The 18,241-nt window shown below is 39.3% G+C and overlaps 1 protein-coding gene across 4 annotated transcripts in view; it reads left to right on the plus strand.

Moving 5' to 3' along the window:
* SCAI (suppressor of cancer cell invasion) overlaps positions 1–18,236 on the plus strand; it is a 35,155-nt gene extending 16,919 nt beyond the window's left edge. For 3 of the 4 annotated variants that reach the window (XM_015879459.2, XM_015879461.1, XM_015879462.2), the window contains 11 exons: positions 981–1,079; positions 1,573–1,725; positions 2,367–2,468; positions 3,060–3,161; positions 3,520–3,598; positions 5,465–5,564; positions 6,051–6,132; positions 10,237–10,309; positions 11,284–11,457; positions 11,662–11,762; positions 12,727–18,236. In XM_015879459.2, coding sequence (XP_015734945.1) covers positions 981–1,079; positions 1,573–1,725; positions 2,367–2,468; positions 3,060–3,161; positions 3,520–3,598; positions 5,465–5,564; positions 6,051–6,132; positions 10,237–10,309; positions 11,284–11,457; positions 11,662–11,762; positions 12,727–12,876 — 1,215 coding nt within the window. In that variant the 3' untranslated portion in view covers positions 12,877–18,236. The remainder of the gene's footprint in view (positions 1–980; positions 1,080–1,572; positions 1,726–2,366; positions 2,469–3,059; positions 3,162–3,519; positions 3,599–5,464; positions 5,565–6,050; positions 6,133–10,236; positions 10,310–11,283; positions 11,458–11,661; positions 11,763–12,726) is intronic. The other variant, XM_015879458.2, reaches the window with a different exon arrangement.
* Positions 18,237–18,241: the final 5 nt, after the last annotated feature.

Genomic DNA, 18,241 nt, shown 5'->3' on the forward strand with positions numbered 1-18,241 from the left:
ATCTCCCTCAGGAAGTCTTCATGACACTTCATTGCTGTGAAAGCCCATGTCTCCAAGTTTGATACTGAGCTTATTTCTCTATCCTTCCAAACTGTCATCACTCTGTACCATGTCTAGAATGCATCCTGAATATATTTTGCACCTCCCAAAGACCCATCAGAATGAAGCCTTTGCTAAAGGATATAAACATTACCATGAAATTAGAGAAGCTGGATCTGTAAATGCCATTGCCATGGGAGTGAAGTATTGAATAACTGTAAACTCAAGTCTCTGTACTGACCAGTGCTGGTCTTTATGATATATCTGACATCCAACACAATATCTTCTGTGAATCAGACATTTAATGACACTTGATGTTTGAATAATTTGATAGTATTATTTGAATGCCAAGTAAAATATTCCAACAGCTACAGCTGAGATTGAGAGCTACCCTTTAACTGCACTGAAGGAACAGTGTGCTGCTCCTGACACTATATGCTTCCCAAGCCCCTCTAACAACCTTGGTGCAAGCTGTTTCTGGTTTTTACTATTTTGCGTAGATTACATTACTGCCTTTTTGTTCAAGTTCACTTGAATTAGCAGCAGCAACTGAAAAAAAAAAAAGCCACACGGTTCCCTTCCTTAATATATTTAAAGTTGTTTGTGAGATTAAATTTGAACCCTTGTTATCCATAGGTTAAGGGAAAAACAAGCAACATGGCTGTATGTGAATGCAATTGTTACACTTCAGATATTGCTGACACTGGGACCTGATGGAAAGATAATTTGCATTGCTGAAACCCAGTGCAATGTTGGCATTTTGTCTCCTGAGGGAGCATGTTGTGTCTGGCATGTTAGTTGGAAGTGTGCTGCATATTTTGTTGAGTAAAGTAACTTTTATTCTACTCTAAAAGGCCAGCTCAGCTAACCACATTGTTAAGTTAGTGACTGTTAAACTTTCAGCTTAGGAAGTAACTGAGTATTTGAACTTTTTATATTAGGAGCTTTCAGATGAGATTGAAGACTACACTCATCGTTTTAATACTGAAGATCAAGTGGAGTGGAACCTGGTTCTTCAGGAAGTGGCAGCTTTTATTGAGGTGAGAATACCATTTCTTTCTGTCAGTTTAAGGTAAATTTTTCTGACTTTTTCACCAAAGTGCTCCCGTGTCACCATCTCTGTGCTAAGCAGGCGTACCATGTGGAGAGACTGTGTTGTTGCCCAGCTAAATCACTGAAATGTGTTTATGGTAGTGCAGCAGTGACAGCTCTTCAAGTGCAGAAAGAGTCAGACCTGGTCATACAACATGGTGAAAACAGAATTGTGAAGCTGAGACCCACTTGGTCACCTTATTATTTCTGCTGCTGTGGAAGCCATTCCTAATTCCTCATGGCTTTTTTTTTTTTCATGTTTCAAGGTGTACTTTGGTCATTGGAGTGCCTTTCCTTTGTGATTTCATACAAACATAGCAAATTAATTTTAAAATTTGCCTTTATTTTGAAAAGTTTGTAAGTGAGAAGACACTCTATCGACACTAAATGCAAACCTGTGTGTTCTGTTGAATTCCTGATTTATTCTGGTTACCTTTTTAGGCAGACCCTGTAATGGTTTTAAATGACGACAACACCATTGTAATCACCTCCAACAGGCTTTCTGAAACTGGAGCTCCGTTGCTGGAGCAGGGAATGATAGTGGGACAGCTTGCTCTTGCAGATGCACTGATTATTGGGAACTGCAATAACCAGGTAAAAGTAATCATGAAGTCTTAAACTTGTATTGTTACAGCTCAAATTCTCTCCCTCTCAGTGGTATCTCCTAATCATGCAGCAGAATATTTAGATTATTGCAGTAGAGGCTAGATACAATTAATTTTTCATATAAGAGATTGTTCTTAGCAGTGTTTATGCTTGAAAGGTCTCAGTGAAACATTTTGTTCCAGCTTCAGTTGCAACAGGAAGGGATTTTCACAAGATTTTCAAGGTCTTGGTTTTTTAAAATGATGATGGTAGTGAAACTGTGCAGGCTTCATGACTTATCTCTGAACTCTTTTTCTAGTAAATAGCAGAGCTGGATCTAAACTAGAGTTTGTGTGTCTTCCAAATAGTGTCTAAATACGGAGTACGTGATGAATTCCATCACATGATTTGTAAACAACTCAGAAAAGTCTAATTTGTGAATGCTGGCCTGGTAGAACTGTAGTAAATAGACTTTGTCATGTATGAACTCCTGAAAGTCATTCACAGGTCTTTTGAGATTCAGAGATGATATTGACAGAAAGTAGCATGTAGGATGCATTTGAGATTCTCGGATAATTCCAAAGAAAAACTTTTCCTGTTTTATGTTTAATTTGTATCTGACAGAGTAAACCATTTTACTCTTCTCGCAGGTGAAGTTCAGTGAATTGACAATTGATATGTTCCGAATGCTACAAGCACTTGAAAGGGAACCAATGAATTTAGCTTCACAGATGAACAAACCTGGAATGCAGGTGAGTTTTCTTTCAGTGACAAACTTGGCAGCTGATCTTAAGGGCTTGGGAGAGGGGGAGGGGAAGAAGAAAAGAGAACTGTGTTGCTATCTTTCTGTACTGTCACTGTGCAGAGCCAGTTAGGAAGGCTTATGTAGCTCTTATCAGAAGTTGAAGAAGTGTAGCTCAAATCTGTGGAGTTTTACCCAAGTAATGTTTTCTTTGGCTTTGTTTTCTTGGGGAAAAAAATTAGATAGCAGGTAAATTATTAGAAATTAACAGCTGGACATCATTTCACAAATGGTTTACAGTGGTGTAGCCTGGGCACTTCTGCGTGTCTGTCCTTGTCCATTTATGTTCACCTATTGCTTTGCTTTCAGTCTAGCAGTCATGTAGCCACATAAGTTCATCATTATAGTAATTCATATGAAAATTAAAGCAAACAAACAAACAAAAACCTTTATCTGTAGGTCAAAAGAAATGGCTAGATTTTAATTTATTTAATTGAGACAGGGAATGTTTTTTTCCATTGTTATTGTGGATTGTGAGGGTAATGAAGCTGCTTTGTAAATATAAAGCTGTTTTTATAAATTTTTATTTGTTTTTCAATAGGAGTCAACAGAGAAACCAGCCAGGCGGGAAAACCCTCATAAATACCTACTTTATAAACCAACTTTCAGCCAGCTGTACACATTTTTAGCAGCATCGTTTAAGGTTTGTAGAATTGGTAAATTTTAATTGCCCACATGCTCTGCTTTTTGCAGAATTTAAAAGCATCTGCTTTGTTGTGTGGACCGTCCTTAGACAGGATGAAATTCTAAGGCCAGCCTAAAGATCTGCATGGATATAAATAAACACAACAGTGTTGTTACACCATCAGCTTACATTTATGTCTGTATGCTTACATGTTTAAAGGGGCGTACATAGTGGGGAGTGGTATATACAACTCAGAAGAACAGCATGAGGGAAAGGTGGAAGTAGGAGTCGCACATTCTTTAATGGTAATATTTTTATTCATATAGAGTATTGTGGATTTCTTCCCTTGCCACTCTTCTCTCTATTTGAATTTCAGGAGCTGCCTGCAAACAGTGTGCTGCTGATTTACTTGTCTGCCACGGGCGTGTTCCCATCAGGTCGTTCGGATAGTGAAGGTACAATAAAGGAATGCTCCCTGTCATGAACAGGGCTTGAATTCTCTTTGTGTTCCAGGACATGTGATCAAGAAAGATGTCACAAAGCTCCTTTTAAAAGACAAGTTGATTTTATTCTACTGTTTACTTAGAGAAGTCTTTTCTTTCTACAAGCAGTAGATAATTCTGTGTTTTAATTAATGTGCATTAACCTGGGACCTTTTTAAAGGACATAACCGATTTTTGATGCATCTGAAGTATTAAAAGCTTTACCAATTTTGAAGACTACATGGCTCAATTGATGCATCCATGCAAACTTTATAAAATAGCTAACTGGCACTTTGTGATTCTTTCAAATCTTAGTACTATGAGAATGTACAGTCAGGAGATGGGTGCTAAAAGGGCTGAAGCGTCTGCACGAACTGTTCTATTTGTGTACTTGTTAATGTGACAATTCAAGCCTTTCTCATGATTTTTTGACTATTCCCCTCACCTCATCCTCCTGTTCTTTGAAATTTAGCAGAATATTTGGATGCAGCTGCAATGTAAAAGCAGAAAACTGGATGGCTGGAGCAAACACAGTACACTGTGTTTTTCTAATTTAAGGAAAAAAAAGTTTTTAATATCCTAAATACTGTACACACCTCATCTGATTGAGACTTGCATTCCTTTATAAGATGCATGCCTTGTCCATTCCCATGCATGATCTATAGAGCTCTCAAAATGTTAAAGGTTAAAAAAAAATTTTAAAAAAAAATCCCTGTCAAATTTTGATTGTGGCAGTGATTTTTTTTTTTTAAATACTTTTAACATTTTACTTTTTGCTGTGACTTGTTGGTGGGTTGTAGCTAAACTGTTCTATTCAGCTTGTGTTATGTTCACTTCACTGCATGTATTATTTCAGCTTAGCACCTTACCATTGAGCCACTGGGGCTCTGTTTTCTGAAGAGCTGCATAGTCAGATTCCAGTTTTTAAGAAATGAATCTTATTACAACTGCATTCTTTTAATAAGGTGATGTAGTCTGCATGGACACCAAAGTTCTACCTTATTAAAAGATGGAGCAACTGCAAGTTGCACTGTCAGTCACCTGTAAGCCATTTGTGTTTGACAGGTCACATTTCTAACAGTGCTAAATTAATGTATGCTCTGTTCCTAATTTTGTGGCCCCAAAGCTTCCTTTGAAATGGAAAAGTGTCCTGTGTAGCCAATCCTGAAAAGGTTGCAGTTGGTGGCCAAATAAGAGTTGACCAACTCTGCAAATATATAACAGTATCAGGAGACCCTAAAACTGCCTTCAGCTAAATTTAGTGATGCTTCATACCCATATTAATAGCAGAAATATTTCTTGATATCCCAAGCACACTGATTATTTAATTGTAGGAATTGATATTTTTGAGCCATTCCTTTCATTTTTGCTCTTAAACAAAGAGTTAGGCAGGTAGCTGAGTTGTACAAACTTAGCAGAACCTTTCTTTAGGTTACTTAGGAGTACATGTCCAGGCTATGTGCATTAAAAACTGTGAATTCTGTATTTGAATTATTAAAAATAAATCTTTGCTGCGGATTGGAAACCTGTTTAAAATGTTTCGCCCTCTCTAAGAGTACTGAAACCTTATGGATAAATAGTGAATGAATAAATTAAAAAATGTTATGTTGCATTTTTCCTCTATTTTGATAGATGACCAAACTACTACATATGAGTTACATTGAGTATGTAGCCAGGAAAGTCTCTACATTCCTCCATTTTTTCCTTACAATGATAGTACCTCAGGTTCGCTTTGTTTCCTGGTATTTTTGGTTGCTTCCTCCTTTTCCTATATTCAGTAAGTTCATAACAGAGCTTAGTTACCGCTGTTAATTTCAAATCTCTTTGTGCCATCTGTAGGTCCGTATGATTTTGGTGGTGTTCTGACAAATAGTAACCGAGATGTTATAAATGGAGATGCTATCCACAAGAGAAACCAATCTTACAAGGAGATGCACTGGTAAGTTTCATGAGTGTGACAACTGCAAACTCAGAAGAGATCGTCTTTAATAAAAAAAATGCATTGGAGCCTCTTGAATTCAAACCAGTCTTTGCAGAACATCATAAATATAGATTGGCTTGAACTTCAGCAATTGTAAATGGCTGTGCGATTCTAAATGATGATTTAAGCATGGGAAGTATTACTGTGACTTAAGGTAAATTCTTTATTACTGGAAAGGTTCAAGTTAATGGATGATTAGTTTTCGATAAGACAAACATCTCTGTGTCTCTTGTAAGGAAAGAACTAACAGCAAGTCCAGTAATCCATATTACAGAGAATACCCAATTAGTTTTGTAGTTACTTTCTCAGGGTGAATCTGAAGTTTGAGATAAGAGAGATCTGCTGACTTTTCATCTGGACATGAGCTACATGTCTGAGAAACTTGTGCCCTGTCACTGCTTCATAGCAATTCTAGTGCTCTGTGAAGCATCTTTCTCTTTTCAGCCTTCACCCTGGGGATCTCTACCCTTTCACAAGAAAGCCACTTTTTATCATTGTGGATTCTTCGAACAGTGTGGCCTATAAGGTAAGGTTCTTTAAGACAGCAGTTTACATGATAGGATACAGTGTCAACCCCTAGTTAGCTTACGCTTTTAACAGGATATTTTTTTAAACACTTTGTATTCAGTCTTTCTTTTCTTTTGAGGTTGTGCATGCTAGTCAGGATCTGATCCTATGAATAGGAACACGAAGGAGAAGCACATGAACAGCCGCTCATTGGAAAGTATTAAATCCTCCCGGAGGGAATAAAAGTTCAAGATTTCCAAGATATCTGGTGGGAGGTTTATTTTTGTTATATACCAAAGACAAATCTTGGTGTGTGTGTGCATGGGGGAGGGCACTAACTAATCTGCTTCTATTTTTCCAGTCATCCAGCACTCTGTTGCCTTTAACCACCAGAAACAAATCAAAGCATTGAGACCGATCGGTTAAAACATGGGGTGTCTGTGTCTGTAAAGTATTTCAACCAAGGAAATAACAAGACTCAAATTAGCATCCAGTGTTACTATAGAGTGACGTATGCTTGGGCAATGAGTCTCCTTCTAGGGTGCTATCAACTTAAAATAGAATTACTCCATAACAAATCATATTTGGGAATCTGCAGTTCGGGTAATAAAAAAGCAGGCATTTGCAATCTGAGTTGACTGTTGCATCTGGAGAGCATTATGACGCTTATTTCACTCATGAATTAGATATTATAAATGTGCTATATCTGGGGAAAGTGCCACTTCCTTATGTCTTGCTTTTTATAGCTCCATTATTTGCAGTGAAAAAAGTGATCATTCAGCTGCGTTTCTGAGGAGGAGTAGAGACGTCTAGTGGCCAGATGAACTTGTTCTTTGTTCAGTATCCACAGTTGGCATCATTTGTTTTAAAAGCTTGTGTTGGCTAATTAGTTGCTAAATTAGTGATTTGGTGTTTCAGAATTGTTCTGTATTGAGCCACGTAATTCTTACCCAACAGTCTTAAAAATGGTAGAGTGTTGTTTCTAGTATTGTGGTGTGTTTCAGGGGGCTTTTCAACCACTACTGTGTTTAACTTCACCACACTAGCTTGCAGCACAAATCTGCTTTTTATTAAATCTCTTCTCCATTTAAAGGGAGAGAAATGTAATTAGAGTGCTTTACTTGTCTTTCTGAGAAGAGAATTTGGTAGAGATCCATTTCTCAGCTCTTTCTTGACATTGGTTCCTTTGTAGTTGTTTTTGTTTTCTTTTCAACTGAAGGGCAGTGACAGAATTCTTAGTCTCAGTATTTCCTGGCCCTTGTAAATTCCCATCTGTTCTTCTGTGTGTGTTTACATGCTTGGTTTCATGTAGCCAGAATATATTAACAGTGCTGTCCTGCAGATATCCCCTAGGTGTGTTACAAGGTGCTTTGTAGACTTAAGCACTGGCACAGTCAAAGAGATTCTGTGAAAAGTTGAAGTCAGTGTACTGTCTTTTTTTTCTACACACTTGCTCTGATCTTTTCTGATAGAACAGCAGCTATCCTGACATTTAAATGTCACTGCTGGCAACACCAGCAGTAACAGCAAATGTTGATGCTTCCTCTTCTAAAACCCACTTCTGATCTCCTGCTTGCCCTCTCATCCTCACTACCTTTCTTGTAGGTTTAAATAGTGATTGCTGAAGGTACATCCTGCTCACTTTGTCAGACAAGCAGCACTTACTTGAACAGCTTACTTCCCTGTGTATTTAGCTGAAAGTGGAAGATAACTGCAAATCAAGCACATCTACTTAAAGCTTTTATTTAATTAGTTAGTTTGAACCTCAACTGAAATATAGATGGCTGTGTTCTTGAGTGTTACCACTGTATATGTAGATAAAAGAATATTTTAAAATCAATATTTAAATGTAGCTGTGGTTGTGTGTGATTACAGTCAAATGCCGAGTCTTAAAGAGTATTGCTCCAGCCAGTAAGAATACAAGGCCTTTGTCAGTGATGTGACATAATCCTCAATTTAGTACAGCTTACATGTGAAATGACCTCGTTTGGAGGTGCAAGGTAGTTCTTTTATGGAAAGAAGTGTTTATGAGATGTGAAATGTGTTTTTAAAAGCTGTGCTTCTGTTGAGAAGCTTAAATACTGAAGTTTAAAAAAAAAACAACAAACAGTCAATTTTGAACAAAAAATGTGGTTTATCTTTCTTGGAGTTGTCCATGCACTGAAAGGCAGGGCACTTCCTTCTGTGGCCAGCATAAGTTATCCTTAACTGCTGTCAGCATCCACTCTGCAGGGCTGTTCTTTCTGGTGCACTGTGTGGTCCTTCCGTAATCCATGGCTGTTACCTGCTCTTTTTCCTTTTTTGTGTGTGTGCACACTGCTCTTACTGGGGGAATTCGGGAGTTAAAGTGGTGGAGAGTGAGTCCTGGTGTTTGCTTGGGCTGCGGTTGGCAGTTGTGTCTGGGTGAGAGCTGAGACAGGTGCCTGCAATCTTGAGACTCGCATTCTCCTGGATCCATAGTTTAGATGTAGCAGCTGGTAGAAGCAGCCATCTTCCAAAGAGTTCTATGTTAGGGTAGACTGGGTAGTTTTTCCCATTGTAGGCCTTTCTAGTTATATAGACCTAAAAACCTGGGACGTTTAGAACCCAAAATGTTCACAGATACTGTTAAGGGATAACACCCTTCTTGAGATGCGTGACTGACCTTTGGTTTTACTTTATAGCTGTAAGCAGTGTTTATTAGCAATATTCGTTTTACTGAGGGAATGTGAGAAATCTGCATTGGCCTCTAAGTGGGTGATAGAAGATTGGATTCAACATGTGAATCTGCTCATGAATACTAAGCACGCATGTTGATCGAGAAAGTGTGACCTGCCAACACCTATTCATTCAAACTGACAATGTCTGTAGTGACTCCTTCTGAATTTTTAAACGTTTATTTATCATTCACTACTACTAATCACTGAGCTGGCTGCAGGTACTGTCTTCATTGTAGTAGTTTTTGTTTCTTCATTAGAGACTGACCCTTAATATCTAGCATTATAAATCTCCTGTTGAAATAAAAGGATTTTTAGTACTAGGGAACACACTGTCAGATATAGGTAGTATTTGATTTTCTTTGGACTGGATTATTATATTTAGCAGACTTGCATGAAGTTAACTCTGTGAAACTAATCTAATTGAAATACACTGTCTGGAAAGGAATGTTACAAGTGAATTATGCAGAAACCAGAATTAAAAAAGGAGCCTTTTGATGATTTTGCACAAGCAAATAGTTCTGGTGATTTACACCTGACATTCAGAATCTGCCAATTTTAAGAATATACTCTGCAGAAGTGTGTTGTGCTCAAGCAATGGGTGCATAGGGAAGAATGTAGACATAGTTGTTTACATTTTCTCTGACTTTGCAAGCCTGCAGTCTTAGGAAAGCTATTGCTGACAAGGCAGCTGACAGGTAATGTGGGGAAGTTTGTTGTGGGTTTCTTTAGTGGTAATCATTATTACCAATCAGTATACCTGCTAGATATGTAATATGATTATTACCAGGTAAATGGTAGTGAAACAGGACAAAGAATTCTTCTGAGGTTTCTGGAAGAAATTGTGTGCAACAGGATGCCTGTGCAATCCTTAAAATGCTGGTAGAAGGTCTGTTAAATGGGTATTTTACAATGTGACTTCAATATAGCAGATGTTAAGGTTGTGACCTACTTGTTTTTAAGTGAACAGGTTTTAAAACTTCTCCGTTAGGCTCTTCTGTTTCAGCAGGCATAGTTCTGTTAGAAAGAAAAGCATAAAGAAAGCACTTAAATGTGACAGTTCTGTTGGTATTGAGAAGAAACAGTAGATCTGTTTTGGCCTTAATGCCTTTGGCTTTCATTTCCATTGCAGAACATCCTTCTTGTTTGTTTATTTGTCTGTTTTGCCTACTACTGGAAACCATATTTCCATGAAACTAGTGTCTGCTGTCAGAGGCAGTGAAATGAGAGGGTTAAGCAGCTAAAAATGTAATGTGTAATCTGTGCTGTGAGCTAAAAGTAAGCCAGTTTGTCAGTTTTACAGCCAGTCTTAACTGTGTAACAGTAGTGTGTTCTCTGTCATGAGTATTCTTTGTACCATTAGCCCACTGAATATTCAGAAGGAAGCAGAGTGACAATCAATACTTGAAAATTCTTATCTGTTACAGAATTTCACAAACTTATTTGGACAACCATTGGTGTGTTTGCTTTCTCCGACAGCATATCCAAAAGCATTACAAGGTACGTATAGTATGGCATTTTCTAGCCCAGTGCTGGGATTCTTACTGTTTTATTTGTTATTGTTGTTATTATTAGTACTTGGGATAGATTATTAGTACCCAAAGGTCAGCAGAATGCATTAAGCTGTCAGAGGGGACAGACTCTTTGGCAGGGTCTGAGATGACAACAAGGGATAATGGTTTCAAGCTCAAAGAGGTTAGATATAAGGAAAAGATCTTTTACACCGGGGGTGGTAAGGCACTGGAACAGATTGCTCAGGGATGTGGTGGATGCTTTGTCCCTGGAGACTTTAAAGGTAAGGTTGGATAAGGCCCTGGGCAACCTGATCTAGCTGTGGTGTCCATGTTCACTGCAGGGAAGTTGGACTAGATGGCCTTCAGAGGTTCCTTCCAACTCTAAGCATTCTATGTTTCTATTCAAAATTTCCTTATTGGAATTTACCATATTAAGGTTACTGTTCATCACAAAGACGAGTATGAAGATCTGTAGTTTGTTTGAGTATGTACGAGTGTGAAGCCATGTAGAGAAGTGTTAGGCAGGCATAATGAGCAAATGTGCAAGAAGTAGACAATTTTCATTAGTTTGAGAACTATTCCTGCTATTTAGCTGAAATTTAAGTTGAAAGTAAGTGTTAATTCAGTTTAAATAGAGAATTTGTAAAATAGATCTGGATTCTTTATCAAATACTGGATGCTTGTGTGACGTTCACTGATCAGTCAGGAATGTCTTGCTGTAGTTATGAGGGTGTGGTACAGTGTTCACTGGAGTACGGTACAGAGACTGACACTGGGGCTCAGTTAGGGTCTGTTAAGAGGTCTCTGTGCATTACCTTGAACAGATAGGTTACAAAATTATATGTAATTAACACCAACTCTGCTGCTAGAGAATTTAGTGGGTGAGCAGCTTCATTCTTTGGCAAGGACAGCTTTTTGGTTTCATGTGCCAAGTGTACCTCTTTGTCTATTGATTTTTAGATCAGTCTCAGCGGGGTAGCCTCTTCACACTCTTTCTGAACAATCCTTTAATGGCATTCCTATTTGTCTCTGGATTATCAAGCATGCGCAGAGGATTGTGGGAGAAGTGTCAGGATTACCTTAGAAAAATCAATCGAGATATTGCGCAGCTGCTGACCCACTCCCGCTCCATAGGTATGTGCCCACAGATTTACAGTGGAGACTTCATGTGCTGCTTCAGGAGATGCTGTTTTCTCTTGCTCAACCTTTCCAAGAGACAGAGTAACAAATAATGAGGGCAGGGGGAGGAGGGGGGGCACTAGTATTTGTGGTTTCCCCAGGCTTTATTTTTAAAGCCTGTCTGAATTGATTTTGTTTGTTCCCTTTTTTTTTTTATAGATCAATCCTTTCTTCAGTTTTTTGGGGATGAATTTCTTCGTTTGCTTCTAACAAGATTTATCTTCTGTTCAGCTACTATGAGGATGCACAAAATTTTCCGGGTATGCAGAGATATCTGTCCCTTTGTTAGAACAGTTGAGTGCATATAGAACTGAAGGATGGAAGGGTCTAAAGGCTAAACATACAGTTCTGACTTGAGAAAGAAAGCTGATATTCACGTGCTAATGGCTTTAGCTTGAATTGAACTTGTGTCTTTGTACCTCTCCAAAGACATGAAGCCTTTATCTTGCTTCATTCTTAATCCATCTTTTGATAGTACTAAACTATTTTTTGATAGTACTTCTGATAGTACTAAACTATTATTTCTACACAATTGAAAAGGTGTAGAACAAGAATATAAGAGGGAAATAGGAGGGAGCAGAACTTCATTGCTGGAATGTATTCTAGCGTGGATTGGAGTTTGAAAGGTATTTGAAGTTTAAATGAGTAAACTAAGCAGGAAGATGGTATTTTCCCTCCCTGCTGGTTAATATTGTACCTGAATCTGCACCATTCTACATTCCTGTCTGTTGGCATATCAACTGCCTACTCTATTTTTAAGCATTACAGAAGAAAAAAAGAAAGTCAAAACACAGGAAGTGTACCATATTCATCTCATGTAACTGCACATATCTTAGTAGCTTTCCAAACCGAAGTTAGCTACTAGGCTTCCTGGATATCAGAGAAAAACAGGTCATCTGTGAGTGGGGATAGATAGAAATAAACTCTGGCCTGTTAGGTAAGTATAAGTCAAGTTTGTGTTTTCTAATCGTTATTATTTTATTTTATTTGACAAAGCTTTTGTGAACATATGATTTAACCATCTTATGGGCATTTGTAGTGCCACTCTGAGTTAAAGGAAAAAGAAAACTGGAAGTAGCGTCATTTCTGATAGACTTTTCTTTCTCTGGCAGGCTAAACAGATTGGGTTATCTCCTATGTGAAATTGGCCTTTTGCAGTCTTCTTCTGAAAAGCTGTAAAAAATAAATGAATGTCTGATTCTTTTTGTTTTCACTGTCATCTAGCAGGAGACACGAAATTATCCAGAATCTTATCCTCAGCTGCCAAGAGATGAAACGGTGGAGAACCCTCACCTCCAAAAGCACATTTTGGAGCTGGCTTCCATACTGGATGTTAGAAATGTTTTCCTGGAAAACACTCTTGACGACTATTAAGAAAAACTGTCTTACTGCAAAGGGTTTTCCCTGGCCACAGATTTTGAATGGTGCGGTTTTCTAATGTGAAAATCATAAAAGGAAGTACTTGATTTTATTTTTAAACTTAGGACCATTATTTTAAAAAGTAATAATAAACAGCTGTTAGGTTAGCTGTTCCATTCTGTATGGGGGGGGTCGATTTTATAAGAAGTTTTCATGTCTTTTAAATGTTAAAGAATTGCTAGAGGTTTATCTCTGGTCTTGTGGTTGTCAACCACATTTCCAACAGCTGATCCTAAGCATAGAAGTATTATTGGTTACCTTTAGCCCACATTTGTGGAAATCCTTTATTTTTATACAATTTTAAGAAATTGGGAAAAAAATTGATAGAAAAATGATATTTTGTCCCCAAAGAGTCTGGATTTGAAATGATGGAGATGGAACCACACAGTGCAAACAGACAATAGCAATAAAACAAAGTCCTTCATAACCAATATATTTTTTCAGTCTTAGGCAAGTAAGTAGACAAAGATTAAGTTGCATTTGGAGACAGTGAGTTTGAAATGAAGTTGTAAAGAAAGTTAATGCTCCCTACAGATTTGACACAGCAATGTCGTATATAAACTCTGAACTGCTGTCCAAGGACACAATTTCCTCTCTGTCTGATGGGACATGTGCTTAGCAGATCAGTGAATTAAAAACTAAGAAAGCTAGCACCTCTTTCTCACTGTAATAAGGATTGTCTTGCCATTTTTGTTGCTGCCACTATTTTATAGGAGATTGCATTCTTCATTTTGAGCCACTAGTTGGATATTCTTTAATTTCTGGCAGGTGTTATCCTCCTCTCTTTTTGTGGATGGAATGTGTGGCTCCCACAGCATTACCATTCCCTGACTGGAGTTGAAAGAATTCCATGTAAAGTGCTGAATGCAAGCCCTTCTTATCCCCCATTTATCAGACCAACCTGTGCTGGAGCTGCACCCCAAGAGAGAGATGCCAGTGCTCCTCTCATGGGTTAAACTAAGTGGGTACTGCCAGTAGAACAAACAAACAAAACAGAGAGGTTGTGGTTGTGTTTGGTAGCCCTGTAGTCTCCCTCAGCCTAGGAATCTTAGGGAGTACAATGGCCTCTGCAAAGGCTCTTACTGCAGAAAAGTGCTTGCTTGACTCATTTGGACTGTACTGCCTTCTTTGCAGAGCTGGAGGACCTCTTGCAACTCCTGACAGTAAAGGTTTGAGCAGGGGGAAGGAAATGAAAATATTTTAATTCAGTGAGTTTATGTTCGCTGTTCCATGGACTAGAAAGGCAGTGGAAGGATGAGTGTGATCAGTGCTTTTATGTTAAACCTCAGCCATGTCTCCATTTCTGTTGGGGAAAAAAGAAATGCAAGATTTGGTGACTACCATAGTTATTGCAGTAGACCTAATTGCAAGTGTTGTCATACAAGGTATGATTTACTCAGCTGGAATAGTGGAGAGAGGGCAGCAGTTCAGCACTGATGAGCCTTCGTTCAGCTGTGAATAGCACAGTATGGCACATCAGGAATTGCTGGAGTGGTGGTGGGAAGTTGCTGTGAAGGTCTTCTCTATATGGGATGCAGCTGATGCCACCCATTCTTTAATTTCTCAAGTGAAAAAAAAAAAAAAAAGTATTAAAAAAAAAAAAAGTAGTGTATGTTCTAAGCAGTCTTGAAGCTGTTGTGTTGGGTTGTGTTGGGCCCCCCACCACTTGGTGCTGTTCTTTGGACTATGGCAGGACTTTGTTACATGGGATGTGGAGTTTATTTTAAAGAGTGTGTGTCTGTGTGTGCATGTGTATTCTAGGCGTTTGTGTGTATATGTACAATACGCATACATCTACTGGCTGGTGTAAATTGTAAATATGTATATATGTATAGGTACTTGTATATGTATTAAAAAGTATGAAACAGTACAATGTCTATATACAAAATTTATATATACACACATATGCCATTCTGGGTGCGTTCCCCAAAGTATTCCAGATCATTTGTGGTTGTCATAAAAGTTATGGCTCTTCTGCTGTTGTTACAGTCTGTTTTCAGGGACTTGCAGTTGGTCCTTGAAGTTACTTGGAAGTGATTTCAGATACAGGAGGCCTTGGTCAGCTGGGGCAGTGACTACTCCTGTATGTGCTACAGTGATTAGATTCTAAGATTCTGAACTGTGAAGTGAATGGTCTGCCTTTCCTTCTGGTAGGAGGTCTCCAGTTATTAAAATGTGGGATTCTGTGTGGAAGCTAAATATAATAGAAAGCCTTTTGATGCAGCAGCAAGTGAGAGAGAGGGATTTTCAGTTCCCCTGTCTGCTGTTCCTCCTTTGGCAGCATTCAGCTTACAGGGGAGGAGGATGCAGATTTCCCAAGCTCACTGCCTTCCAATCAAATGCTTTTTTTTTACTTTAGCGTTTGCTTTTGATTAAGCTGTTCTCATTTTGGTTCCATGTATCTGGACGACAGTATGCTAGTTCTAAGGATAGGAGTGATGGTTCCATTAGCGTGAGCTGGTGGGCTTCTGTGGGTAGTTGTTTGTGAAGCAAATGGGAGAGCCTTGGCAGACACAGTCTTCATTTTAGCTGGGCTGAAGCAGGGAGTCTTTGCTTTGATCTTAGAGGTTTCTAATACACTATGCAGCCCTAAGAAAAGGTCTTTAAAAAACAAAACAAACAAAAGAGTTGCAGATGCTAAAATATAAGAGGAGAATATGAAGCTTTGAAAATTCATTCAGAAGTTGAATTTCTTAGCAGCAATGACTGTCCAAGGCAAGAATTCCTCCTGAAGGACCCTTGTCCTCTTCTTACCTTCTGACCTTTGGTTCAGAGGGATTGCTGCTGACAGGGGTATTCAAAGATAAACAGAACTCCTGTTCTGTTAGTAAGAGTGCAAAGGTGTACCTTGCAAAGAAAAAGGCTGATACCTTCTGTCTGCTCTAGCTGTAGATGGATAAGCATCTAGTCATGGATTCTGAGCCAGCCCCCTCCCTTCTGACCCAAAACAACTGCTTTCAAGATGAAAAGTGGTATTTTCTCTCCAAGTAAAATCTTGTCTTGTTTGAACTTACTGAGTCATTCTAAAGTTGTGCTACTGTGTGCTGTGTGCTATGGTCCTAGGTACCTTCTCTGTGTATGCTTGTACGTACTGAAGAAAACTTTGGTTTGTGTATTTAGCAGTCCTGGCTGGAAGTGAGGGGAAGACCGAACCATTTTTGAGTGAGAACAGATCCCTTTCTTCTCAGGCCTAATGCCTTCCCTCTTGTCTTGCTAACCTTTTGCTTATGTTAATGGAGAAGACTTGCCATCACCAGGCAAGGGTAAATTCTGTATGTTATGTACTATGAGAGGAAAATGTGAGCTGTACTGAATGTCTGTGTATTGGACTGCTTCTGCCTAGCTTCCTATTTCCTCTGCATGTAATGCATTTGAATTAATCCTACTTTCAGAGGAGGCACCTCTATTCCTACCCCTGTTCAGAACATCATAGCCACGATTAGTGTTGCTGCCTTCTCTTTTCACCTTTTTGACTCATCAAAATAATAGTGGGAAGGGAAGAGAGGGAAATGAATCTGCAGCTATTTTTTACTACTGGGGTGTGCTGTCTCGTTTTCTTCATGCACAACTTAAATGGAGCACTAGCTCTGTGAGCTTTGCAAACTGGAGTTGCTCCCTGGAGTGCTTTCTTGAGAAGTTTCAGGACTGTTTGTTTGAGTAGTCTATCAAACAGTATCTGTCAGGTAAGACTTAATAAAGCTCTCAAGATCATTCCATAGGGAGATGTGCAGAGATGCCTTTTAAGGATCACAGGAGATAGATGGAGATGGGGAATTAGGCTTCAGATAATCATCTTCATAAGGTACGAAGTGAGTAGTTCTGGTCAGGCAGCTCCTCTAAGAATGAAAGTATCTATCATTCCATTGCTCACCCACAGGCATGCTGTTGTGAAGTGCCTCCCCCCGCTCTGCCTTCATCCTTACACTGTAACTCCATGCTGTGCCCGACGTCTGCTTTTCCTATGAGCTAAAAAGCTTGGAATCCGTCTGGACAACTTGTTTTTCATTTTGTTTTGTGTTTTGTTTTGTCTTGAGGCTTCTTTTGTAACAGCTTTATCTATGTTAGATTCTTCAGTAGGTGTTTGTATTACAGGTCACTAATGATGGCAGTAGCAGAGCCCTCAGTTAGTCCTGCCCTTTCCAGACCAAGTGGCTGCCTGGGTGTCAGCAGCTGATCTGTGATGGCTGCAGCTGTTCTGTGGCTGAGGAGCTGCGCAGCCTGAAAACTGTTAAAATCCCTTGGTGACTTTGCATAGCAGCACTGTCAGCTTGTGTGAGGGGTGTTGGTGTGGAGGGCAGGGCAGAAGTCTGCAAAGTGAAGAGGTTACAATTGCTGAGATGGCTCTCTGACATTTTCTAGTGTCTTTGACTTCTAGAGCAGTTCTGTTTCTGTGACCAAATCTATTGCATGTGCTTTGAAGATTCAGATATCTGCAACTAGAACAGGAGGAATACATCAATTTATTTTATTCTTCTGGGTTTTTGTTGTTGTTTTTTTCACTCTAAACCATTCCTCTGCCAAAACAAAAGAGATTTAGTTTGAGATTTTCAAATTGGATCATTTGGAATATCAAAGAGCATCTCTGCATCTTGTTGGTGCACTGGTGCACACAGAGATGTTTTGCCCTTGAAGCTCCTACTTTCACATTGCAGCTGCTGTTCCCTGGCCCAAAGGCGCCCTGGAGCCTCCTGCTTTGCAGCTGTTCAAGGATGAAGGCTTGTTCTTGCTATGGGCCCCGCTGGCACTGCAGGGCTCCTTTGGCACGTGTTGGTCATTGCTTCCTTCATCGGGGCTGTGTTAGGGCTGGTTCTGCCCGCAGGGCCCCAGAGCAGGAGCTGTGCCCTGCAGTGCAGCCATGCAGCAGAGCGGGGCTGGGCCTGCACTGCAGTGAAACCAGAAATCAGAACATTTGGTACCCAAAGTCATTCTATAATGGATTAGCTCGAAGTTATTTGACAGCCACGTGCCTGTACATCGTATTTTGGTAAAAGCAGATATTTTACTTAAAATAGAGATATATGAATAAAAGTTTTGGAGCAAATAGCTTTTTTTTTTATTTTTTATTTTTTTTCCATTTTCCAAAGGCTCTGTAAATTGCCAAAGCAATGTAATGCCAGAGAGTTCTATCTATGTTGGTGTCTGGGAGGAACGCGATGTGTTTGTATTACTGCTGCAATTGTCGGGGGGAAGTGAAAGCTGAGCTGGAAGTGCGACTGGGTCTGTGTCGGTTGGGCGCTGCACAAACAGCTCGGTTACGGCTCTGTACCGGCAATGACAATAAACGCTCGGGGCGGGGCTGCCCGCTGCTGCCATCACCCGG

The sequence above is a fragment of the Coturnix japonica genome, chromosome 17 (assembly GCF_001577835.2).
Source record: "Coturnix japonica isolate 7356 chromosome 17, Coturnix japonica 2.1, whole genome shotgun sequence".
NCBI lineage: Eukaryota > Metazoa > Chordata > Aves > Galliformes > Phasianidae > Coturnix > Coturnix japonica.